At 30.5% G+C, this 27,858-nt stretch overlaps 2 protein-coding genes across 5 annotated transcripts in view; one reads left to right on the forward strand and one right to left on the reverse strand.

Moving 5' to 3' along the window:
* LOC107442239 (lipoma-preferred partner homolog) overlaps positions 1 to 19,525 on the reverse strand; it is a 40,467-nt gene extending 20,942 nt beyond the window's left edge. The window contains exons 1-3 of one of the 4 annotated variants that reach the window (XM_043051490.2): positions 19,129 to 19,525; positions 5,338 to 5,576; positions 2,717 to 2,916 (exon numbers count right to left, since the gene is read on the reverse strand). In XM_043051490.2, coding sequence (XP_042907424.1) covers positions 2,717 to 2,916; positions 5,338 to 5,563 — 426 coding nt within the window. In that variant the 5' untranslated portion in view covers positions 5,564 to 5,576; positions 19,129 to 19,525. Of the gene's footprint in view, positions 1 to 2,716; positions 2,917 to 5,337; positions 5,577 to 5,939; positions 6,033 to 8,648; positions 8,668 to 8,698; positions 8,932 to 19,128 lie in introns of those variants that run through there. The other 3 variants (XM_043051489.2, XM_043051492.2, XM_043051491.2) reach the window with 3 other exon arrangements.
* LOC107442240 (tetratricopeptide repeat protein 36 homolog) lies at positions 12,764 to 27,853 on the forward strand. The gene is made up of 3 exons (XM_016055756.4): positions 12,764 to 12,937; positions 25,305 to 25,493; positions 26,084 to 27,853. Exons 1-3 carry the CDS (start codon positions 12,835 to 12,837, stop codon positions 26,341 to 26,343), a joined length of 552 nt encoding a protein of 183 aa, XP_015911242.2. The 5' UTR covers positions 12,764 to 12,834; the 3' UTR covers positions 26,344 to 27,853.
* Positions 27,854 to 27,858: the final 5 nt, after the last annotated feature.

A 27,858-nucleotide genomic window follows, 5' to 3' on the forward strand; every position in this document is an offset into this window, starting at 1 on the left:
TAGTAAAGAACATTAGAGAAAAAAATTCAACACTTCCAATCAAATAATCTAAATTGTTTTTTTATACTTACAAGGAGATCATATAGATTGAATAGATGAAAATACATCTCTTTCCTTTATAGAGCTTATAGCTCATTAATTTAACTTTTGAAACTAAAAGAACTTAAGTGAATATGTGCATTTGACACACTTTTTTACAAACTTTAAATAATGGAAATGAAGTTTCTAAGAAAGAGGCCACTTATATTAGATTTGTCATCTCATAAAAATGCAGTTGAAACAAGTATTTTTATTAGATAAATAGTCACTAAAATAATACAGCTGATAAAGTGCCCACTTTTTCACGAATTTTTAAAATGATGTATAACAATTAACCTTAAAACTTTGGGTACCAAGGCACTACTATGTTACATATTTAACAAGTTAAAATAAAATCACAGCTGCTAGGATGGTATAGTCCAATGGGGGACACATATATAAAATTTTCATAATTTTACAAAGGCATAAAACAAAATTTACAAAGACTGTGATTTGATGAATTTTATCAATATCCAAACATTGAAATGTGCTGGTCACATTATCAGAATGCCAGGCTAGCGTGACGAAAAAAGTTTTATTAGCCAAACCACACGAAAAAGAGGTTGTCCAAGATTCGGATAGATTGCCTGGAAAGAGACTTCATCATCTAACTGGAGTAGCCAGCAAGTAACCGAATGGAAAGCCAAGGCTAGGGATAGAGCAGCTTCGAATAAAGTTCTAAGGAAAGCCAACACACAGACACTATCATGCCATTGAGGGAGAAAGGAAGGAATAACATTCTACATAATCAGGGCACGTAGCCAAATCATTCAACAAAAAATAAGCACCTTTTAAGTACTTTTTAAGCACTCAAAAACTGATTTTAAGCTCTATATACATTAACAAAATGCAAAATAATTTTCAAAGACTTCACATGATCATGATAAAATAACTAGTTTTTGACAAAGAACTTAAACTTAATCATTGAATTTTATACCAGATATTTATGGTTGTAGCAAACTTAAAATCATAGGTCTAACAGAAAAGACATTTAAAAAATCTGAATTTATGAGCATTTTTTTTGTAATTAACAGGGATAGTAACATAATTTTTCTATCTGCAATAATTTAAAACTCTTCTTCGAGAGACTTGCTAATGATATACTTTATAAGAAATCTATTCACAGAAAGTAAACATTATGAAACAAAGAGAAATCTAATTAGTATGAGTTTTTAAAAAATGCCATGAAGTATAAAATAATCTACTTTCTTCGAAGCAGCCACAATGTTTTCTATTTTAAGAAGAAAAAAATTGTTACAAATTCATTTTTGAGGATTTCATCTGGAAGGTTTAAAAAAATTACATCTGTCATAATGTGTATTTGCAGCTTAATATTTGATAGTATCATTTCAAAGTTTGAAACTATAAAAAATAAGATAATTTTTTTATGTTCATTGATATTTCATGACAACTTTATAATCATCTTAAGCACTTGGTGGAGCAAATACATTTTTGTTTTTAACCCTCTTACAAAGCCACTTTAAAAATTTAATTGAATTTGAAAATAAAAAATAAATATTATAACAGATTGAAAACAGCCCCTGATGAAACCTTATATGTATCATCTTTTAAAATGTAAAAGAATTGGAATTAACTGCCTAGATCATGTTTTTACTAGCAATTAAACCAATAAAGTTTTCTAAGATGATGTTTGTGCTCCCATTGTTAAATGTGTGATAAGTGGATTCAATATATCCCTACACATTGGTCAATTCCTACACAAAATGGTCAATCTCTACACATTGACCATTTATCTAAATTCACTGAAGCAATGCATACCTGCCAAATTTGGAGAAATAAAATAACAGAAAATTTACTATTAGAGTTAAGTTTTGATACATCATGCATAATCATGTTAATCAAAAAGAGAAATTACAAATTGATAATAATATAAGCACTTACATTCAGCGAAGTAAAAAATAATAGGTATATAAATCTTGATCTAAAAAAGATTTTTTTCAAACCATTATTTATAATTAAACTATTTTATTTTAATTTTATAACCGTCGTTGAACAGTCGACCTAATTTTTAGGTTTACAACTACTAATATTCAACTCTGTATCCTTGTAACTTTGAACCCAATCCAGAAGACAAAGGAACTCCTGGACCAAGTATTGGGAGAAATCGGCCTTCATGGAGGACTTTTTTCATGGAACTATCCCACATTTGAGTTACATGGAAAGGAAGACCACGAGAACTTCCAACGGTTAGCACGACGGCAAAGGGACTCTAACCCATGATCCGTCTACCACTGAGGATATTTCATGTCAGCACTGTGGTCAGTGCAGCCCGGATGCAGATTCATATCAACACGCCATCGCGTGGATCGAACCCAGTTCACCTCATTGGAAGGTGAACGCTCTATCACCTGAGCCATCAGAGCTATAATTAAACTATTAACACTCAATATACTGCAGTACTAACAAGAGCACCATCTGTTGAGGAATAAGAGAAGTATTTTTGCCATTAGTGAATAGTTTATCGCCACTTCAACAAATATATAAAAATTTGAGAATATATGGTTAAACAGGAGATAATCATAAGATACGGGAGTCTTCGTTAAAAAACAGGAGACTTGGCAATACACAAGTGGTCAATTTACACTTGTTTCATTGTAAAAAACATAATTATACATACAACTGAAGAATTAGGCCTGTAAGATGAATAGGCTTGTGTTCCGTAAGTAGAGCTCCCTGGGGATGAAGGAGCTGGAAGGTTATCTGGAGGTGGAGGAGGATACTGCTGTGAAGGAGGTGGAGAATAAGAAACTTGAGGTGGAGGTGGTGGAGGAGGTGGTAAATCATCATCTGGTAGGTAATTGCTATAAATTGGATCACCTGAAACAAATATAATCAATTAGGCTCACATTAGGAATGCTAGTTGTACATTTTATTTTAACCTTTGAACAAGAAGATATTATGAAATTCAGTTCAATAAATTGGTATATTTTAGGAGATTTGATATTAATTCCTTAACAATCGGTTAATTTTCAAGAAAACGGTCATAAAAATGCCTATTTTGCCAAATACATGTATTAGATTAGTGCTGACATCTAGTTTAAAATAAACTAACTATCTACAATTACCTTAAAAATATTCTGATACTGCCATTTGGCATGTAAAATGAGAAATAAAATGTTTTCCGGGCAAAAGAAATGAATTAGTTTTATTCTTATCGCGCATTACTACTGAACACTCCAGCCCGAAGATTTCACGAGAGAGAGGACGAAACCTCACCCCATCATTTTCACGGGAGGGAGAAGGAAGGGGTTAACAAAAATGACATTTTCGTTTTTCTTTACAAATAAAGGCATGTCTAGATACTGGTAATGTGTCAAGCTACCTTTTTAGCAGTCAAATTTGACACTATGACATTCACAAAATATGACATGAAGAAAATATTAAATGCTATTTATACTTACCATTTACACATACAAATTTTTTCAAACCTAGCTGAACATAGTCAAGTAAAATTTCATTTAAAAGCATTCATTAGAATCATTTAAAAATAATGCTGTAAAAATTTAATTGCTGTAATAAAAATTGAATATTTAAATGCAATGCTATAAATAAAAATATTCATTCATGTATAATAAGCTAAAAAATATTTTTCAGATTATTATACATATTATAAATTTTATTAAAAATATCGAGATTTAAAAAACCATGTGGTTATCAGTTACAAAAAGTGTGAAATAATTGATCGGAAAAAAAAGTGGGATCATTGAGAGAGAAGTCACTACTAAATGCACTAATTGAATTTTGCATGTCATACTAATAATGTATAAAAAATACAGATATTTAAAAAAAAGATAATGAGAAAAATTGTAGCAATAATAGCCGATAAAAAAAATGGAACAGCCCCATGAATTTACGATGATAAAGACACAAATCAAAAAGTCACTACTAAAATTTGCGATTAAAATTTTGCATGTTGTAATAATATTGGAATTTAAAAAAGCATGAGAAAATCAATTCCATTAACCGCAAAAGAAAAAAAGATTAGCACAAATTTAAGATAGTATTGAGCTCATTGAAATGGAAGATATGAAATTTCTACATCGTAATATCATATTAAAAATTAACTTGATCTAATAGAAGTAAAATAAAAAAAGGGACAAATATACCACATTGATTAAACCATTTTTCTGCTACAAATTGGAATTACAACAAAATTTCTATAATTAATACCTAACTTTAAAAAAAGAAAAACAGTTTTAAAAAAACAAAACTAGAACTAAAAAAAAACAGTTTTTTCGAGCCATTTAGGAATTACTTTTTAGATTATCGGTGTGTTTCTGTTTGCCTCAGTATTTCATTAATTCTAGCTGAAGTTATGATTTTTTTTTTCTCTTTTGTTTTCTCAAAGGCTATCCAAAGTTGTATTTTTCTCTAACACATTTGTGTAAAAAAAAAAAAATTTTAAATAATTATCGGGCAAGAATGGAATTTTAAGAAGAACAAAAGAGGGAGCCGATATAAACGGTCTAAATCTTTTGGTAATGAAATTTAAATTTTAAATTATCAGAACTCCGAGAAAATTTTGTCAAAAGTTCAATGGTCTTGAGATAAAAGGAGTTCTGCAAATTAAAAGAAGATATCTGGTTGATACAAGTTATCTTTTAAATGGCTTGTTACTCACATATAATGATTACCAAGGTAGCAAAAGGATACATGCACTAGATATGCAAAGGATATACAAAAAGATATAGCACTGCATATTATATATCTTCCCCAGAATGTTTTTCATATAACTTTTCTTTTCATTTTTAAAAGCAAATAAACAAATAGAAAATTTTAAAAATGTTAAAATACCTTTCCAACTTGCTTTGAATAAAAATTTAAAAAATTAATTCAGAGAATGCAAGTAAATTATTCTTTTCTATTACTTGATTATACAAAGTTCTATACATAGGGTTTTATTCTATTTTTTTTACAATCATTGTATAACTTAATTTAAATTTCAATAATAATATTCAACTTAAAACTTGCACAACATAAAGATTTTATGTATCATTTTTAAATATTTTATGTTTGCAAAGTTTGCTGAGATTGGGCTAAATTTTCACAATAATAATCTATAAAGGGACTGCATTGAGGTTGCAGACAAATTTTGATTCATGAAGATAATGCTGCAGATTCACCCTGAAAATTCTGCTACGCCTATCGGTCACACGAGCATAGACTACATATTTTCCAATATATAATTGCTAAACTAATAAATTAAAAATCATCTATGATTCAAAAATTATTTCTTACTCATATTTGATGTATTTACACTAGAAGCTGCCTGAGGAGGTGGATGCATAGACGTGTGATACATCCCATTTGTCTTGGGTGTTATAGATCCATACATTTCTGATTTTGGTTTGGGTGGAACGACGGGAGCTACTTTTTTACTTCCAGGAGAATACTGCTGAGGAGCATAGTTTGAGATTTGCAGGTGACCCATGTCTCTAACTAACATGTCTTGATTAGATGTCATGATTTCTTTTAACCTACAAACAAAGGGTAAATTTTAGATACTAATCAGCATAGTTTCCAACACACATACGAAAAAATCCAGTAGACCTTACGAAATAATATAAATTTCATGATAATTGTTGCAAAATATACCAAATATTTCACACTTAGGGAATTTTATTAGTCATCAGAATAGAAAATCTTGAAATATTATGTATACTCATAATTTTGAACAGTAATAGGCATTTCATTCATTAAAGATAGTTCACTAAATTTTATATGAGCAAGGCTCACTTCCTCGTGTATTAGTGACACTTATTTAACTATACAAGCAAGCAATAATCTGCACAAAAATTCTATTTCAATATTTTCAATAGGGATTTTTTAAGGAAACTTACTCAATTTCAGGGAATTTTCTAAAATGTACAAAAACCAGGAGTATTTTTCTTAAACCAACAGACTAGGAGAAACTGGCAAAATCCAATAGTCTACTGGAAAATAGAAGGGCAGCTAAGAATCAATGTAACTTAATTTGATTTTTTTTTTTTTACGAGTACTTTCTGTTCTGATGTAAAAGGCGTATTGCAAACAAGTAAGGGTGGATACAAATTGTATTATACATTTGACCTTTTATTTGAAATTTTCTATGAAATTGAATTTTGGATGAATTCAACAATAAACTAGATAAATTGCATTTTTATATACTTTGTATTTATTTATTTTTTTAATCCACAAGTTTTATAAAGCTACCCCAAATTTGTACAAGCCTGTGTTTTCAAAACTCTGGGCTAATCTGATTCTGATATGTATTTTATTGAACAAATTCTGTAAATCAAATTTGACATTTAATATTATACATAATAATGGTTCCCATACATAATACCTTCAATAAATACTACGATGCAAGCTAATTAGTTTAATGGAAATGAAATAAAGAGAAATATAAATAAAGAGGAATATAAATATAAATAAAGAGAAAATGTAGTAATTGGATTTTATACACAAAACTATTGTCAAACATTCACCTTCAAAAGCAAAACAATAAATGCAAACAATATTATTTTTAAAACAAATTTAGAAATAGAAATACAAGTCAATTACTTCATTTTTCTAGAAAGCTAATTACTTGTAAAAATAAGCATCAATAATAATTTAAAATGATAGTTACAACACAAACAAGTGTAATCTCATTTAATTTAATAAGGTAAATAAATTTAATTTTTTATCATATGTTACAAAAAATTCATATTCTTTAACACATTGACTTACTAATTGACTTTCCCCCCTTAGTCAATTTTCAGCTTTCTAGCATGCCATCCATTGACAGAAAGAAACAGTAAGAAAAAGCTACCTTTTTCTTAGTGCTACCTTCTTTTTTATCCTTAAAGCTGCCAGTCTCACTTTGGCAGTGTAAAAACAAGCTTAAAAGCTGCCACTGGCAGATAAGCCAAATGATAAAGTTACAAGGCGATAGGTAAAGTTAGGTATAAGCAGATAGTTACAGAGTTTTGTTAAAAACTCTTGATAATATAAAAACAAGTATTATATGCAAAAATTATATGTAATTGAGCTGTTATTCAATACCATCATACAAATTAATAAATACAAAATATACTGTACCTATAATTGTTTTAAAATTCCAACACAATTTTAAATGCAACTAATATAATATTTCTAAACTATCAGCTTATATAGAAACAAAATAAAGAAAATATCATCTTAGATGGCATTAACCACCTAACTTAAATGGATACTTTTCCAGCAGCTAGGTATGGATAAATTCAACAATTTTTTATTTAATAATTTTTATTTAAATAATAAATAGTTCCATTTAATTGCACCTAGCTAACAGAAAAGTACCGTTAAATGTTACATTGAAAATAATGGAATGATTTCTGGACCATAATTTATGCCAAAATAATAAAATAATCCTCAAGTTTTGGCAACTGTGGCCCAGGAGAAATTATATATAATTTTAAAAAAAAATCACAGAAAGGAACCAACCTAAATGATATAATAAGCAGCCATCTAGGATAAATTTGTGCTTTTTTATATACATTTTTGGAAGTAGTTTAGTATCTACTATGCGAGTACTGATACCAGTACACAAATATCCACAAAATAATAATATTTTGCGTTTTTACACATAAAATAAATGTTTGACAAGCATCAGTAATAATTTTTAAAAGTACTATTTTGTTTAATTTTAGTAAGTAAATACGAATTTATTAAAGATTACTCTTTCTTAAATTCAAACATTATAAAAGTAAATAAGAACCATATTTTATCAGATTACTACACATTTTAAAATGCCATGAAAATAAAATGCTAAAATTACTGGCTTTTAGGATAGAAAAGACAGATAGAAAACTATATTTATGATTAAATTAATCATACTTTAATAATATTTATCGTGCTTGGTTGAAAATATTAATAAACAATGTTCTTATAGATAAAGCAACTGACATTCTATAGTGTAAACTTAGTACTTAACATTTAGCTAGATAGCAAATTTCTTCTAAATTAGCATCATTAATAATACTTTAAAATAATTTTGGGAAAGAGTGATTTTGAAAAATATATTGGATTGAATGTTTTGAGAGTGTGATAAATATATATTTTTTTATAAATCATACATCACAGAAAAATAATCAATTAAAAAGCTCTAATTGATACGTAACCAGCAACATAATTAAAGAACAATTCCATATTAGAATAAAAAAAGAAAATTTCAAATATTTATAGTTTGATAACTTAGTATTATTGTTTGCAACACAATTGAAATATTGTCACAACACGAATTTAAAGTGCCACGAAGAAATTTAAACTATCGGCTTATAGAATAAAAAAGTTCGATAGAAACTATTTTCCCAACACGAAATAAATCTCTCTTATAGTTAAATGCTTCCTGTTTGATTGAAAACAATAATTATGTGATTGTTCATGTAAAGGAAATGTTTGAAAAAGCGGAAGAAACTATTCTTAAAATTTTCATGCAATCTCAGTTGTTTACACAAATTTTAGTCTTATTAAATTCAGCCTGAACAAGTATTCAATTTTGTTTTAGAAACCAACAAACTAATTAAAAGCGAGTAAAGAATTTTTACTTATAAAATATGAGCTGTCTGCTACAATTGATTTAAAACTTCATACATACTTTTTGAAAATCAGTTGATATTCCGGATATAAAAAAAACGATCAAGACTAGTATTTCACACGATGATGTAACTTGGTTAATAATAATATTAGTAAGATGCGCGATAAAAATCAAACACTTCTACAGATCCTTGCTGTCAAATTGAAATCGGCATGAGTCATTCACAAAAATTTATCAGAATGTGAGGAATGACATACGATTAATTTTATATTAACAAAATCGATAGTTTTGTTTTTATATTGTAGCGAACGGAGAGAGGCATATTTTAAACAAAGTAATAAAATCTAGTTTCATACCAAACTGGGTGGCTTAGTTTTTTTATTTCCTTATTTACTTTTTTTTTTTTTTTTTGAAAATGAAACGGCAAGCGGCGCTGTTATCGGTCCGAGTTATTGAAATACTGAGCCCCAATTTGATTAAAATATCTTATTTCTTTAATTTAATCATTTAATTTCCGTTTGTATTCAAAATTTTTTGTTGTGTACTTTCTATTCTAAATATATATTTTGAAATGTCTAATTGAAATAATTTTGTTAGAAACCTTTTTTTGAAAAAGGTGCTTCTGAAAAAAAAAAAAAAAAAATACCGCTTGAAATTTATTCAATTACCGTCCTATACATATAATGTTTTATTAACCATTTGAACATTAGTCCCAGCTCTTAATGAACTTTGAGCTAGTACACCGATTTAAATTAAATGCCAGGGCTTCTCTGCTATATTAAAACAGTCTTTGCAACATTAAAACTGGTATTCTAATCCCTTTTTTTTTGTGCTACAGCGGACTGATCGTAAGGCACGATTCACAGTATCACTTTTTGCGGTCAGTCTGTGAGTGGGTGACCACTTTGATCAAGCCACGAAGGAACCGATGGTGTGGTATCGGTTCTCGTTAAACTGTTCAACCATAAAGTACTTGACTTTGCACACAAGCCATTGGTCAACCAAAGTATGGGAGCCATCCCTTCCGCAGAGGATCAAAATTGTGATGGTATGTCTTCGAATACTCAGATATGTTTCCCAGGCCGTCGCTAATAGCCCTTTGGACACCTCTATTGTGATGTAAACAAACAACTATCTAATCCTGTATTATTCTAATCCTATATTATTCTAATTTGTTCATACAACATACATGGCCTTTAACAAGCAGAAAATTTTATAATGAAATAAGCTTCTTTGAAAATTTCACTATCACATTATTCGCGATTGCAGCACTCAAATTCTGCAGTCATATAATTGCTGATATAACTTGCTGTTAAATGCAAAATAATTAATAACAACTATACAGGTATAAACATGCTGTAAAAAGTTTAATAATTTATATTCAATGTACAGTATTATGAAATATATCATACTGAACATAAATAAGTTAACTTGAGTTAATTTAATTTTAAAAATTAACTCTTTCTATCGATAGCAAAGTTCAAAGGGATTTAAATGTGTAAACACAAAGAACACCGCTATCTTTTTTGTGTAAAATCACTTCCAAGTTTTTAAGTAACGCAGATACAACGATGAAATACCTTTAGCGTATTTGAATTTTTAATCTAAGCAATGGAAATTTTTACATTTCAGTTTAAATTTAAGATTAAATTATTGCTTAAAAAATACTTGAATATGGATCCTGAGGAAAACCAGACAATGTTAACACTTGAGTTTTAATCACTTTATAGTTTTGTCAGTGTCTTTATTACTAACTGAGCAAAACAGTTACTACAGATGCTGTCAGAATTAGAGGGGGTGAGCTACACATACATATTTCTCATTTCAGCGGCATTATTAGCGTCCAGGTGGCAAAAGCAGCATATTTTAAATGTTGGTATTTATATTTAACTTTTTCTCAAGAACCCAATATGGAAACACTTATTTCAAAAAAAAAAAAAAAAAAAAAAAAAAAAAAAAAAAAAAAAAAAAAAAAANGAAACGCCCACTTTTTTAGAAAGCACTACTTTTTTATACAACTAAGAGACTCCGCTCACAATCCCATGTGACTCCTCCTCATTCTTCTTTTTTTCTTCTTCTTCTTCTTTTGAAGTCGATATTTTTCAAGAAAAAAAAATTACTTTGTTGAAAAATATATAATTATTATAACTATATATAATTATTACTCTCTCTCTCTCTAGTAACGTATAATCTCTCTTTCTGCATTCTTTNAAAACTATATGGAACTGAAAACTGCATTAAACATAGTTCTAAAGAAAAGTATCATAGAAATTTAAAAAAATATTTTTATTAAATAAAAGGGAAAAATACTAAGAAAACGGAAATTATCGTAGTACATTCCTATACAACTGAAAAGAGGAGGAGAGGGAAGGGAGAAGGGCTAAAAGCATGAAACCGGTCTCTCCCCAGATGGCGTATTCGAGTGTTGCGATCGCGAATGGATAGATAGTCTTTTTTTTATATCAAAAACGGGAAGAAAAAAAGAATTAAAAATGCCATAACTTTCAAATAAATATATGAGTAATAATAAAAAAACCACCTGATAAGTTTAAAAAATAAAAATAACTCTTTAAGTACGTCAAACTTCAACTCTTCAGCTGCATTCTAGCGGGCTGCAGAGCGCACCACAGGGTATTTTTTACAACAAATTTAACATTTCTCGAACTAATTATCAACTTAATTTTTTCATTCCATCTTACTCTACGTACATTTCTCTGCACACATCTTCCAAGTGTTTATAGTTTTTGTGCAAAACAAAACGTAAAGTTGAATACGTACAACAGAGGTGATCGTGGCACTGCACTGAGTCAAAAGCTAAATTGAGAGAAAAAAAGCTAAAGTTGCTTAGAATGCACTACTTTTTGTCGCAGTTGCTAATATGCTACTGATTGCTAATATGCTAATATATACTGCTGTAAAGAGTTAAAGAGATGAATGTACCACCTGTTTGAGATATGAAAATGACTAGTTGGAGACCAAGTTTTGCTAATAGTTCTTATGCCAAGTCTGACATCTGACCAGTGGTCGGAAGTAGAGCACTACAAGTAGTGAAACTACTGTAGTCGCAACTTTTTTTTTCGTAGTTTGTAGTGTAGTGTAGGGTACTACTTTTTTTTTTTTTTTAAATAGCGTAGTGAGTAGTGCGATACAAAAAAAAAGTAGTTTGTAGTGTTTCCTAGCAACTGCTTTTAATGTTAGTTTAGGAAGAAAAAAAAACACGGTTCTAACGCAACTACTTTTTTGAATTCGATGCGAACAAATTTTTGCCGGTTTGTCAATGGGTGCAATGAAAATGACCCTGTGGCTGCAGCTGAGCGTTAACAGAAATTACGTACTCAAAATTACGTATAACTAATATTTAAATTAACCATTACAAAAAAAAATAGATAATTAATCACTTTCGTCACTCTTTCACATGCAAATTCACACTCGTGAACCATTAATGTTGTTTAAAAGGAAAGGAACGTATTATTTTCGATGTACTACTTCGTTTCTTAGAGGAAATAAAAGAACATTAAACAATTAAAAAATTTTAAGTATTTGATAATTTCGCATTTCTTAAATGAAATATTTGCTGTCTAAAAAACCATAAAAAGTTGAAGGTTAAATGAACAAAATCGAAAAAAAAAAAGTTTTTGGAATTACAAACTGGCTCATGAGAACATAAATAAATATTTCTTAATTATTCCTTTATAAGTATTATGATTTATAGATGATAATTTTTTATTTAATACCATTTTTTACATAGGTATAAATTAAGTTCTCTAGCTCCACAAAGTTCATCTCCTTAAAGTAGTTACTGCAATTTAAAAGTAATTTGTAATCACTACATTAAAAAAAAAGTAGTTGTAGTTAATTAAATTGTAAAAAAAGGTTCTGGTAGTTGTAGTACAAAAAATATTGCAGTTTTTCTGACTATTGCATCTGACATTAAACATTATTTATTTCATTTCGCTTATAATATTTTACCTTTCTTGGAAAATTTCTCTTTTTCATTTTAAGAAGCAAAAAAGTTTTAAAAAAAAGTGCTTTAAAGCTAAAAAAAATAAATAAATGAAGAAGCGTTTATCGGTCGAAACATCTTGTTAAATTTCTTCATCCTTAATCTGATTAATTCTAAGAGATTAGGAATGCTGATAGAAAGTCGGACAGCGCAAGTTGTGTGAGGACTCAGTTTCAGAATAACATTCGCAAACATGACATCGAAGGAGGATATGGCTATTTTGAACAGCGTGTTTAACCCTTTAACGCCACTGGGAGAGTGTGCTTTTGAGGACATTGTAGACGAAGAGTTAAGAGGTAAGTATTTCTAATTATGATCGTCGGGTTTTATACTTCGTATCCATGCTGTTGTTAAAATATGCAACAACAACAAAAAAAGATTTCGAACAATTCAAGTAAGCCGTTAAGGCCATATCTGCTTGAATGGATGAAATAATTTAAACTTTAGATATCTGAAAAACACATGATTCAATTGTACACAGCTGGAATATATCTGGAATAAAGCGATTTTTTTTCAATGATTATTTACCTAAAATTGTCGTCAGGCTAACCGAAGAACGTTTTCATCTCAATGTAACACGAATGTGAATTATTTTATTTTATAACCGTCGTTGAACAGCCGACCCAATTTCGGGTTTACGACTACTAATGTTCATTTATAATAATTGAACTAACCGGGTTCGAATTCAACGAGGGCTGTCGTGGCTCAGGGGATAGAGCGCTCGCCTTCCAATGAGGTTAACCGGCTTCGAATCCCAGCGATGACTGATCAATACGGATTCCGCACCCGGCTCACACCGACCACAGTGCTAGCTTAAAATATCCTCATAAGTAGACGGATCATGGGTTAGAGTTCACTTGCCATCAGGCTAACCGTGGGATGTTTTCGTGTTTTTCCTCTCCATGTAACGCAAATGCGGGTTAGTTCTATCAAAAAGTCCAACATAAAGGCAAATTTCTCTCAATACTTGATCCAGGAGTTCTCTTGTCTTCTGGATTAGGTTCAAAAATTACAAGGCTACTGAGTTGAACATTAGTAGGCGAAAAACCATGGTAGGGTCAGCTGTTCAACGACTGTTATAAGATATAAAAATAAAATTGCTTGATAAAAGTGTACTCTTACTAGGCAACCGAGTTTAACATTGCTAACAGCAAATTCGATATGAATCACGGTTTAACGTTGGTTATAACATAAAGTAAAATTGATGGGTGCGTTTTTTTTTTTTTTTTTTTTTTTTTTTTTTAAACATTAGCAAGGAAAATATTCTTTTTTCTTCTTCTTTTTATCCCGAATGAACACAGGAAAAAATGTTCATCATAATTAATTTTAGCATAAAATTATATTTCTATTACTGTAACTCTATAATCTTTTATTCCTCTTATGTGTGAATTTCCTTTATTGTTTAAATAGTTTAACGTGTTCATTAGTTTAATTTGTTCCATTAATAAATAATTCCTAAACCTGTGTGTTTTTATGAGCGAGAACCGAAAATACTGTATAAATAAAAACCTATTTATATATTTTTTTTATCGGTGGGAAAACATATTAAACTACTATAATGTTTGAAAACTTAAGTTGTTGGATAATTTTAAAGTTACAGGATAATTTTACAGGATAAAACAGGACAGCTTCATGCTAAACCATCCCCCGCAGAAACTTGTTTTCCATAAAAATAATATTTTAGCTCTTCTCAAACAAAAATAAAAATCTACTGGTCAATTTTTCATAGTTAATAAAAACTAAAAGATAAAATTGTTCGATGTCCAAAACTTGAAACAGCTTTTAGATTAGGAATAACTAAACTATTTTTTAAGACCCTTGATTTCGTAGAAAAAATTTAACGACGGCAATATGATAGGAACGCGTAAAAAATTTAAGGATATTCTCATGCTCTGGCCTTGAAATTCATTAGTTCAAATGCAGGATTACATCACATCGTGGTTCAAATAGTGTGAAAACAAAGACAGCCTTAGAAATTACGTCACTCAACGAAACAAGAACTCATAATAAACAATTCAGTGCTTTGTCGTAAAGGGGGTAATATAATCCACTAAAAGAACGATAATAATTCACTTATGTCTGGATGTTTACCAATGTTAATCACAATTGTGAATTCTTGTAGGAAATATGTCTGTAGAACTTGCCAAGTCTTCTCCATTTTACCATGACTTAAAAAAACTAGACATTTTTAACACCAGAAAGACGGAAACTTAGTGTATACCTATATTGCCCAAAAGCAGTCAAAATGACTGGATGGTAAAAGAATAACTAATGTGCAAAGAAATTTGTTGAAAATTAATTTTTAGTATTTTTTATATTATTTACAGTTGTATGACAAGTTATTATTAAATATCAACAATAAAAAAAATTATGTGTTGTACAAAAAGTCACAAAATTCTAAGAAATTGTGTCATCATTGTTTTTCTAATTAAAATTAAAAAGCAATCAAAACGATTTCCTTGGGCAATCTAGTGTTAAGACAGCTAAATCTGAAATATGCTTTATACTTCCTTTTGCGCTTATATTTTATTTTTCACATTTTTTTATAACAGTCGTTGAACAGCTGACACAATTTTCAGTTTACGACAATCAATGTTCGAATCCGTATCTTTGTAATTCAGAACCCAATCCAGAAGACAAGGGAACTCCTGTATCAAGTGTTGGGAGAAAATTGCCTTCGTGGAGGACGATTTGCTGGAACTGACCCTCATTTGCGTTACATAGAGAAGAAAACCACGAAAGCCGCCCACGAATAGCCTGACGTCAAGGGGACGTTAGCCCATGATCTGTCCACCACTGAGGATATTTTGTATTAGCATTTGGGTTGGTGCGAGTCAGGTGCAGAATTGGTATCGACCAGCTATCGCTGCGATTCGAACCCGGGTCACCTGATTTAGGAGGAGATGGCTCTATCTCCTGAGTCGCTACTGCTCTTTTTGCTTTTAAAAAACATATATTATTCTGGAGGAAGAGGACAAGAACTTTAGCAATAGCCAAAAATCCATCTATATGTATATAGTATAAATAGCGTTGCTATGAATGGCTCTTAATATAGCGAGAGAATAAGGAAGAAAAAACGAGGAAAGAAAGAAATCGAGTACTCAAATCAATGAGTCATTTATCAGAAAAGTTGCTTTAGTAAATTGGCGAATAAGTTTATGAATAAATAAAAAAAAAATTATAAGCTTTGATATGACAGTCGACAAGAATATTTAGTTATTTTGCTTTCATTTGTAACAATTTCGAGCAATTTTGATGAATTTCTTAAAACTTATTTATCCTTTTGTAAAGTTATGAAAGGGATAAAATATATACTTAAAATACATAACATTTTATTTTATATATAGATTTGAAATTATTCACTTATAATTTCGTAATATTTAAGTGCAAGAATTGTAAGTGTAATTTTTTATTATAAAAAAATTTTCAACTTAGCTTCCTTAGAACCAGAATTATCAGTATAACATTAGAACTATGTATAGTAATAAGGTAGAGCTACGTACAGCATTAAGCTACTAAGTTCATGTGCATGTTCTTCATGTACAAAGAAAAGAAATTTTTTTTTTCTTACACTGAATGAAACTTGTTTTAATAAACGGATTTTCATTAATTAAATACCATTATGAATGGTTTAATCGGTTAAGCTCATATGCTAATAATTTAAAGCTAACTATTACTTACGTTACGAAATCAGACAAAAAAGCGTACTTTCACCGAATTTTGCTTTTTTCTTTACCCGACGAATTTGGATTTTTGAAAGGAGCTATAACGAGTAGCTACAATCTGCAAAGTATCATCCCACCACTTTAATCAGGAGTATGGTTAAAATTTTGGATCCTACTACTGATCCTACTTTTTGCGTATTTTGCAACATTTCTGGATCACCATATTTCACCACCTCACCATATCGAAAACTCTTTACACACAATTATGAAATTCGTTTATTCAAAAATAATTCCGTGCAAAAATGAATCAACAAAAAATAAATTAGTTAATTAATTATTTAAAATAAATAAGTGAATAAATAAAAAATTAAAACAGTATTTATTATTTTTCATGATTTTTTTCTTAATGGTTGAAAAATTTTAAATTTTAAGGTACACTAATTTTTAAATCATTTAAAAGTATGCAATCGTAAATTACAAAATACAAAATTTGAACGAGATGGGTTGAACAGTTTTCTAAAAAAATTAAAATATTAAAAAAAAAATACGACTTTTTCAAAATTAAATTTCATAACAAAAATATAAACACTGTACTGACAGACGCGTTACTTAGACAAATGAAGATCAAGGGAAGAAAACGGTTTTTTTGTCCATTTTTCACAAAAATGACGATTGGATCGCCTTCTGTTACATTTTGTAGCTTGATGACAAATTAATAAAGTTGAAAATCCGTTTCCTTGAGAGTTATTACACAGTGAAGAAAGGCCGTGTTGAGAAAAAACGGAACATCTTCGATTTGAAATTCAATCTCCCCCCTCCTCAGAATCAGCTTTCATGTACATAAACCATCACCCCCCCCCTTGTACAAGTACAAAGTAATAGTTACTTTGAATGATATTATTCGTATANTTCCGGTTTAAGGACGCTTGTTATTGTTTACATTAGGCCACCCATCCATTGTTTAAGAAATAACTAGGAGTGTCCATTCCACCCACAAGGTAGATGGGGACATGTTCCCCCCAAATTTAAAAAGTCTTCTTCCACCATTTTCGTAAACAAGAAAAATAAACACAATTTTTTTTTGTTTAAGCAACAATTATTTAACTGTCTCTCACCTATCTTCATTAGATTCAACGTATAGAATGTTTTGTAAAACTTTGTTTTCGAAGACAAAATGAACATGGTAAATAAAGAATAATGAAAAAAAATTTTTTAATAATAAATCTTTTAAAATTACAATGCAAAACTAACACACAAAGTGGTTGTTCTATTTTAAAGTTACATATTAGTTTAGCAAACACTTAGATTCACGATTTAATGGAATTAAACATTTATTTAAATTTAACTAGATATATTTTTTAATTTATTTATATGCAAAGATTAATTTGAAGTTGGAAAAGTATGAAATGTGAAAAGTTCGTATAGGCAAACTTATAACTTATTTTAGTATATTAACTAATTTTAAAATCTTTCATATCTATGTTTAATTAATTAAAATATTATTTAATTAATTTAGGCACAGTTTTTTTCCATTGGTTTTGTCTCATGCTTTATTTTTTCTTTACGTTTTTTTCCCCATAGCTGCTTTACCAGTGCTTTTTTCTCTTACCCATAAGAAAACATGACAGATTTATTTTTTTTAAATTTAATTTTTTTTTTAAATTTCATTTCATTTTATTTTATCAGTTTACCTTTGTTGCTTAGTGCCCTCTCCGCAGTACAATTTTTAACAGCTAATATTAATAATTTATAAAATCCGGAAAAGTTCAAGGGAACAAGAGAGTTGGTTGATTAAGTGGTGAAGTGATTATATATAACTTTTCAAAATTCACAGATCTCTCTGTTTCGCTTCTAACTCTTCCCTTCTATANGCACGACCTCTTGGACATGGGCCCAGCGCCCTACCGACCAGGCTATCCCGGCCCCTTCTATAACATTTGAGAAAATCTTTTTCTTATCCTTTACGTCATCAAGTTTGGCATTACTTTCCAATGCTTCGTAAACTGGTACCAAGGAATTTAATCGCTTTACCAAAATTGATGAGTTTAACGGGTAATGTACGCAAAATGCATGAAATCCGTCTTCTTTGAAAGGAGACTCGTTAACACTGCAGTCAAAGAAATAAAGATAAAGTAAAAGAAATAAGGCTTTGAGAAATCCAAAGTTTTTCGGGTACAATAATTTGTAATAAAACTGATTAAAACAATATTCCCTCAAATAAATTAAATTAAGATTAATATGTTTTAGTTCAATCAACTAATTAGTGATTACATACGTACTGCTCGTGCATTATGAAAATTTTGAGTTGACGGTATATTAAACTTGGCTAACACAAATGCTCCCCACAAAAAAAAACTGCATCCTACTGAAAAAGATTTTGAAATCTAACTCATCGCCAAAAAATATTCTCATTCCTCTCAAGCTAAACCATTCAATTCACTGTAAAAGCATTTACCTTATTTGTAATTTCATATGATTGTATTGTTGTGTATTATTGACCATCTCCTAAATTTTACAAATTATCATCTCTTAAATAATAAAAAAAATTTCTTCAATCTAATTTACTGTTTTAAAACTACAAAATCATAAAATATTTTTTAAAAAGCATGCTCCCCAAAAGACAGCTGTAATGATTCAGTACCCTCCTTGTGGGCAACCCTGAAAATAACTATAATTATGCTTTTTTTTTTCCTTCTGTGGTTTAAAAAAAACTGTTGATTTACAGATGCATTTTGAAATTACAATTTAAACATACTATGTTTTCCAGAATTTTGTAATGAGGTCTTTTCACTAATATTCACATTAATAAGCAATTTACTTACCTCTGCTTTTATAGAGCGTAATTATCCTTATACAAAAACGCAAATAATCCACCTAAACTGTGTCTATGGGTGAAATGTAACCATGGCAACTAATGTGAAAAGAACTCATATCAAAGAAATTGGAACCACGTGTAACATATACCACTAAGTAAACAATGTATCTTGTAGAAGAATAATTCAGTTCACTTCTATGCTTTTTGCTCACAAAAACATTACTGATAATTGCGCAGTAAAATTTAAGACCTAGACAGAGCCATCTTAAGATGAACAACTAAAAAATAATTCATTAAACAAAAAAAAACAACAAAAAAAACTGGACGAAACTCTACACTTTGAAGAGAGATACGATTCTTAATGGGATTCGGCGAGGTCACGAATTCGGTCCTTGACAATCGGACGTTTCACGCGGAAATTAAGACAGCTCAACTCTTCTCATAAAAGAATGAAAAATTACCGCCTCTCAAAAGCAGACGATAGTTTATTCTTAATCTTAATTAGTTGTTTTAAGCAGCTGTAGAAGGCCTACGTATAATAAGCAGTAGATGTACTAGTGTTGATATGGAAGAAACATAAAACTTGTCATTTTTTCACGAAACACCAATTTAAACTGACACATCTATTCAGGTGACGTAGGAAAAACATTAAAGTGTTCAGTTACTTCTCTCAAAAGCTTATTTTGGATTTTTAGGGTGAAATTTTGTTCTTAATTTAATGCTGTTTATGTTCTAATTTTTTAAAATTTTATTTACAAGGCTGTAGTGTGGTACATTTAACAGTTGTGTGTGGCAGGGACTCTTTTCTCAGGTAGTGTAAAATGGGGAAATGGATACCTAATAAAGGGTCTACTTAAAATAAAGACACCCCACACAGAATCAGTAGAATAAAAAAGTTATGTTAATAATTGTAATGAATTATTTCTCGTTTTATTAATTATTTCTCGTTATTAATTAATTCATTCATTTATTAATAATTTTTCATCGTCTCATTTTATTATAATTATTCATTATTTTTATTTATTTACTTTTTAAGAAGTCAAGCCAAGAAAATTTCAAACCCATGTTATACATACGATGCTCCTTAATCACTGCTCTTGATATATAATTTTAGAAACTTTGTTAAAAATAAAGTAAAACAAATTAGTGGTAGCAAATTAGTATTTAAAGAACAAAAACGAATCACTATTGAGAAAAGGGTGCTGAAACAGTAAAATTTGTTTGATTATAGTAAGAAACGTAGAAAAGTTGAAAGGCGAGTATTAAAAATACCTCTAAAATTAAATCCGCAACTGGTTTTAAAATTTTTCATTTCGCCTTCCTCAGTAAGATTTTGGCAGCGTTCTCGTTTCTTCCTCAATCATGTTTTTTTTTCCTCCTTTTTTTGAAAAAGTTTTTTAAAAAATGTAAAAAAAACCGTGATTACGGAACGTCCAATATTTATTTTCATGTTTTGCGTTTTAAGGCGTTGTAGGAGTCTAATTTTTTCGGGGGGGGGGGGAAATNCACAAGACAGTCACGCTAGTTTTCTAAATTTTACTCATAACAAAATAATTTTCTTAAAATCGCAAAACATGTGTAAGATTAATCTCTTGTATTTAACTTCAATAAATTTAAATCGGTAATGATTGATGAAAATTTTCTCTGTTTTTTAGAATTATTGATTAGGACTGTTGATTTATAATTATTGGGGGGGGGGCACATATACCCACCCTCCGCCTCGACCAGTGGCGCCCTCGTTTGTGTTAATTTCGATTACTTAAATTTTTAGTAAAAATATAAGTGTAAGACATTTAGAAAGTGTAACACATTTTCTCTATTAATAACGATTTCTTACATTACTTTCCCAATAAAATATACACTCTCCATTATTTATTAACACTTTATTTATTAACCTTTTATTTATTAATTATTTATTGACCGTTATTTATTAACCTTCAAACACAGGATTTTGAACAAATACCCTTACAAGGTGACTCTTCAATAACTTAAAACTTAACAGTTGACATACAGCGCAAATATTGGGTTTTATGCTTCTTTTTTTTCCTTCACTTTCTTAACAAATGCGTCAAATGTCAGTCATGTAGTGTTCAAAAAAAAAAGTTGAAGCATAGAGAACAATAATGTTAAAATGGAAAAGAAACAATGATAATAGTAATAGAAAATTTGAAAGTTATTACCAAGTTTAACTTATAGATCAAACATGATTTATAATTATAATAAAAATGTAATGTTAAAAGTTTTGCTTCGTAGATAGTATAAAAGGATTTTTTTCTTAACGTTTACACTTCGTTTGCGGTTTATTGTTATTCTCACTTCTGCTTGTTTTTCGTTCGAAATGTGTGTTTAAGTTCTTTTTTGTGGCTTAGGAACTTACGTGGCTTAAGTTTTAAAACCTATAATACTAAATCACGATATTTTTCCTTCGACAAATCGGCTTCTCACTGTCCGAAAGAGACTACAAATCTATCAAACAGACGATAAATTTTCCACGAATTGCGCAACAGCAAGCGTTTTCTTTCTTCTTATTTCCTCAGAGATAAATAGAACATTCATGATTTTTTACTTCATTGCATTAAAATTATTCAACTTTTTTTTTATTTTATTCTTCATGGCGTGTTAGCTCTGCAGTCTTCAGCAAAATAGAATATTTCATTTGCATGCCGATAATAACTTTATAAAACAATTAAATGCAGAAAAGGGGAGAGGTAACACACTCAGGTCTCTAAACGACGAGTTGAATGAAATAACATTTTCATAAATATAAAAAAACTTACCTTTTCCAAAAATTTGCGATCTCGACTTTAGTCAGTAAAGATGTAAACTAATATAATTTTAACAAAAGAAAAACCCAAATTATTTTCTGATACATTTTTATTTTATAACCGTCGTTGAACAGCCACCCTAATTTTGAGCTTATGGCTACTAATGTTCAACGCTGTAGCCTTGTAATTTTGAACCCAATCCAGAAGGGTACTCTAGGATCAATTATTGGGAGATATTTTGCTATCGTGGAGTACTTTTTGATGAAACTAACAAGCATTTGCGTTACATGGAGAGGAAGACCACGAAAACCTCGCACGGTTAACCTGACATGGGGACTAACCCATGATCAGTTTACTACTGAGGATGTTTTACGTCAGCACTATTTATTGGCCTGCAGGAAAATTGCGATTCAAATTATAAAACAAACCCTCGAGGACATTTTAGCCCCAGATCAACTGACCCCTGTCATGAATCAACAATAGAACATGTCATCGTTATTTTATACTGATCAACTTTTAGACTTACATTTTGAAATTTTATTTACTTGTGATTTTAGACTTCACATCGACTTCTATTCAGACTTTTACTTTTAGACATTTACACTTAGGACTTTTAGCTCTCATTGATTTTAGTTAGTTTTGAGATTTTATTTTCATCTCTTGTTTCCTTATTATTATAATCATTTAATTCTCGACATTTACACCGGCGCTTTTTGCTTTCATTTTAAAAACATGTTTTTAATTGTCAAAATTTTTTGCTAATTCATTTGTAACTGATTACCACCACTGTCACTTGGCAAAATTTTAGAGTAATTTTAGTTTTTAGTGTAATTTTTTAATGTAATAATTTAACTTTTTTTGTTCGTAAATCCCCCTGGGCTGGGTCGGAGTTCAACCTATCTTTAACTACAGCATCAAGCCACAAAATTATAGAATTATATAAATCAAAGTGCGATTTCAGTGTCCGTGACGTATTCAAATAAGAAGGCTACTTATTGGTTAATTTTATTTTATAACCGTCGTTGAACAGCTGACCAGATTTTTGTGTTTAAGATTACTCCAGCCGCAACCTTGAAATTTTGAGCCCAAACAAGGGAACTTACGGATCAGGTATCGAGAGAAATTTGCCTTCGTAAAGAACCTGATGAAATTAACGTTATTATGAAATTTGCGTTATATCGAGTGGAAAACAACGAAATCCTCCCATGGTTCACCCGACTGCAAGGAGACTCTAACCCATGATCCGTTTACCACTGAGGATATTTTACGTTAGCACTGTGGTCGGTGCGAGCCGAGTGCGAAATTCGATTCGACCAGCCATCGCTGGGATTCGAACATAGTTCACCTCATTGGGAGACGACCGTTCTATCCCCTGAGCCACCACGGCTCATGCATTTTTATTTGTAAAATAAGTAATCAACAATAGACTTAAAGAGGAAATCAGTCACTTCCTGAGCTATTTTATTTCCGCTCGTTATGGAGAGGAGCAGAGCCCGATTAAGCGTACGCAGGGCTCTAGGCCATTCAAAATTTTGGGGCCCTTAGATTCTCGTATATTTTTATTTATTCAAATATAAATGTATTTATATATCTTTTCATTTAAGAAAGCATATTTAAAATTAAAATAAATAAAATTTTAATGAGTAATAAATAAATATGATTAACCTTATATAAAAAAAAAAAATTATCGTATTTTATTAATATATATTTGAAATTTTTTTTTTTTAAAATAATTATTTTTCTTAATTTTTTAAAATTTATTTTCAAAAAATCCATTTTAAGGGCACCCCAGTTTGGTTCAATATGAGTCCTATAAGAACATAAACCAAGGAAATAATATTGGGACGTCTAGATTTTTTAATATTGGTCCTAGAATGGCCTACATTGGCCAATATAGAACCTGTAATGGCTAAATAATGCATTTAAAATATAGGGTGAATAATTGTAATATAATTGCTGTAAACACATCGCTCTTGTTATTTTAAATTAGTAACATACATGTTTGTTATTGGCGATCGCAACGCTCGAATACGCCATCTGGGGAGAGACAGGTTTCATGCCTTTGGCCCTTCTCCCTTTCCTCTCCTCCTCTTTTCAGTTGTATAGGAATGTGCTACGATATTTTCCCTTTTTATTTAATAAAAATATTTTTTAAAATTTCCGTGGTGCTTTTCTTTAGAACTATGTTTAATGTAGTTTTCAGTTCCATATAGTTTTCCAACTTAAAAGATTTTAATCTATATGAAAATCAAGAGAGAAACTAACGTACTTCCTTCCTCTATGACTCTCCACACGCTATTTTGGAAAGCATGCGAAGTGTTGCCATAGGTAGAGAGTTCTGCTCTATGCCACCTGCAGCCCATTTCGATAGCCAATTATTAACAGTATCTGGCAGAAAGATATTAGTGCCAGAGTTTTGTCACAGGTAGCTCGAAAAAATTCTTCCACAGGGCCCACCGTTTACTGACAGCAGATGCTTGACTTCGATGTCTTTACGATCAGTCCACTGCGGTACTACACGTATTTAAATTACCTAGGAGAAAAGTCTTATTGTTTCTATCCTATTATAATCACTCATAAGCAAATCTAGAGAGTAGGACCAATAAGAACCCAAAGATATTCCACGCCAGTTGAAGGTTGATAACTCGTAATACAGCTCAGCAGCTAATTCTGAAAAAGTTTTAACATCTGTTAAGCTTTCGTCGAACTTTTACGAGTCAAAGTCATTGTAAACAGTTCACGAATTAAATCAATGTGGAGCCATAAAGCGAAGCGATGAGCCGACTGCTGCTAATTCCTAGAACAATTCAGCAACCAATTTTAAACATTCTAACATCTGTAGAGTTTTTGCTAAACTCTTATAAGTCAATGTCACTTTGTTGAGTTCGCGAATAATGTTAATATGAAGCTATGACCAGCACTCCGGTGGCGCAGTCGGTTAAGACGTCGCTCACAAGGCTGCTTGGAGAGCTGGGGGTTGTGAGCTCGATCCCGATAGCCTACAAAACAACCGGAACTGAAGTGCATCGGCAATAAGGTGCACTTTAAAACTGTCGCGTCTGCACTCACGTTGGTTGAGGTTTGGGGAAAGGGGTACCAGCTCAAGCATAGTCCATGTCATCTGATCATGAGCCCTAAATATAGGTTCTTGGCCAGGATTGTGTGATTCGGAGTCATGAAGCAATGAAGTTGCGGCTGCCAACTATTAGCAGCTGATTCTCAGTATTCTAACATTTGTTAAGTTCTTATCTGACATTTACGAATCAGTGCCATTGTTAATAGTTTCGAATTGACACACAATCGGCTGTTTGCATTGGAGCCACTGTCTAAGAAACATAATTTACTTATTGATGACATGGAAGCGAATGGGACTAGCACTGACGATTAAATACTAAAGAATTAAAATATTTATTTGCAGATGAAGAAGAGTTAACGCCTATTGTGGAGGCGGCTAAAGAACTTGAGGTAAATGGAGTAAAAGCTGCAGAATGTGGAAAATTAGACGAGGCGATAGAAGTTTTCAGCAGCGCGATACAAACAGCGCCAGCCAGACCATCTGGGTACAACAATAGAGCTCAAGCTTATCGGCTCAAATTCGATAATGCAGGTATTTTGTTTTACTGTAAGTTTAATTCATTATTTATTTATTTTGGACATTTGATGTAGTTCGAGAAATATCACTGAAAACAGCAGGGGCTTCACAAATAAAGAGCAAACAGGCTGGTTTTTAAAGGCAACTCGTTTGTGCTAAACTGCAGGCTGATAAGCAACTTTAGCACACACAAGTAAAAAGAAGTTGCCGTTGCTTGCACAGGTGCAAACGACAAATTAAAATTTATTTTTGACATACATATTTATATATTTTTTTTAAATATTATTCGAATCCTATTGTATAAAGTTATCCCGGAGTGTTTCAACTTACTTGAGGGGCTGTTAGCAAAATTAACGGAGATTTTTGTCTGTATTAAACAGTGACAGAAAAAAAAAAGAGTATTTCACTTTTCTCTATCATCAAAGTAATTTTGAAATTCATTCTTACCAAGTTTCAAAATTAGTTACCAAGTTCATCAACAGAGAACGCAATTGAGAAAAGCTGTAAAACTATGTACAACCTGAATAAAACGGATTTAAAAATCTTACAAACATCAAACAAATACAAGAAACGTTAAATAATACTGTTTTTCATTTTCGTTCCAGCTGCTCTCAAGGATTTGAACAGAGCCATCGAGTTGAGCGGAGGCAAAGGTCGAACAGCGTGTCTTGCCTATTGTCAGCGAGCTTTTATCCACCGTTTTCAGAACAGGGAAAAGGAGGCCATTGCTGATTTCACGAAAGCCAAAGACCTAGGGAGTGATTTAGCACGATCAATGCTGGTTCAGATGAATCCTTATGCAGCACTCTGTAACCAAATGCTCCGAAAGGTCATGCAAGAATACCAAACAGGAACTAATCAGTGAGCTGAAGAACCACTGGTACATTGTCGCTCGCAAAGTGTTGTAAGAAAGTCTCCAACAATATAAATAACTGTTTCAAAAAAATTAATCTTTTTATCATATATATTTTTTGATTGCTGATATAAAATCATCCACACAAATGATTTGAGGCAAGAATGTATATTGTTGACTTACTTAAAGCTATTTTATTTCTGATATTCAACCAACGACTAAAAATATTCTGTTTTAACAAAATCTGCTTTATCCGATTTCTCTCTTAATAGCTTTTCACAAATATCCTAAGTTTAAATTGTAATCTGATATGTGATTTTTGCTGTTCTGAGATTTTGCCGTTACAAAATATCTTCACTGGTAAACGAATCAACAGTTCGAATCTCATTATCCTCAAACTAACTGCAGAACCCTTATTTGTAAGGCAAATAGGGGTTAGTTCACTTAAAAAAATCCTTATAAGAGGATAAGCTATAGTCTTATTTACTTAAGAAATGCAAAGCTACGTACATAAAAATATATATTGCTAATCATAACGCATATTGTTGAATCATCCATAATAATCATAGAGTTTCAAAAATTCTATACTTAAAGGGACGGAGTATTTACAATTCTTAACAATGAAAAGTTTTTTTAGACGTACTGAGCTTGATTCAATTTAGTTATTTAATGCTCATACATTTTGAAAAAGAATTCGTTTTCAGACACAATTTATTTCCTTCGTAGCTAACAAGAGTCAAAGATAAAATTTTCATCATTATTCTTGATCTAGTTAATTTAGGTCTGTATAGTGATCTCATAATACTGCATATTGTAATCTTAAAATATTAATTTGCAATATCTAACATTGAAATCTTACAAGTTGATAAAAAATACAGCACGGCCTAAAAAATGGATTTTGAACGAAGAATTCGTTTTAGACGAAATTCTAAAATTCCTTAGTGGTTTAGACATTATTCTTCAGTGAATACTTCATTTAATCAATGGATTAATCAAGAACACGCTCGTGAAAAATGTCAAAGCAGAAACAGTTCAATTAACTCAAATTTTATTTAACTATGGATTTATTTATATGAATTACAAATCGCACCATTATTCTATTAAAAATCTATAATTTTTTTAAAATGATAAAAACCATACATAAATATGAAGTTGTTTATACAGAGAATATGTAGTATATATATTTTTGGAATCAAAATAAGCTACTGCAAATGAGGAATATTGATAAGCCAAGTTCCATAAAGAGAAAAGCAGGCCAGTTCTCCTACCAGTCGCCGATAAGTTTTGTCGGTAAAAAATGCTTGAAAATGACGCCTGACAAGACAATTTAAGGATTTTTACGTACTTTACGTCACTTTGTTACACATTTTACTGGCAATTGGTACCGGTTTTGTCTGGTACGAGAATTGGGCTGATTAGCTTTAAATTGAGGGGTAAAGCAAAACACAAAACTAATCGGAAATAAAGTGGCCCACAAGTCTCAACAGCTTTGAACAATAAAACCATATTTTTTAATTCTTTATTTTA

This window comes from Parasteatoda tepidariorum, chromosome 2, assembly GCF_043381705.1.
Source record: "Parasteatoda tepidariorum isolate YZ-2023 chromosome 2, CAS_Ptep_4.0, whole genome shotgun sequence".
Classification (NCBI taxonomy): Eukaryota; Metazoa; Arthropoda; class Arachnida; order Araneae; family Theridiidae; genus Parasteatoda; species Parasteatoda tepidariorum.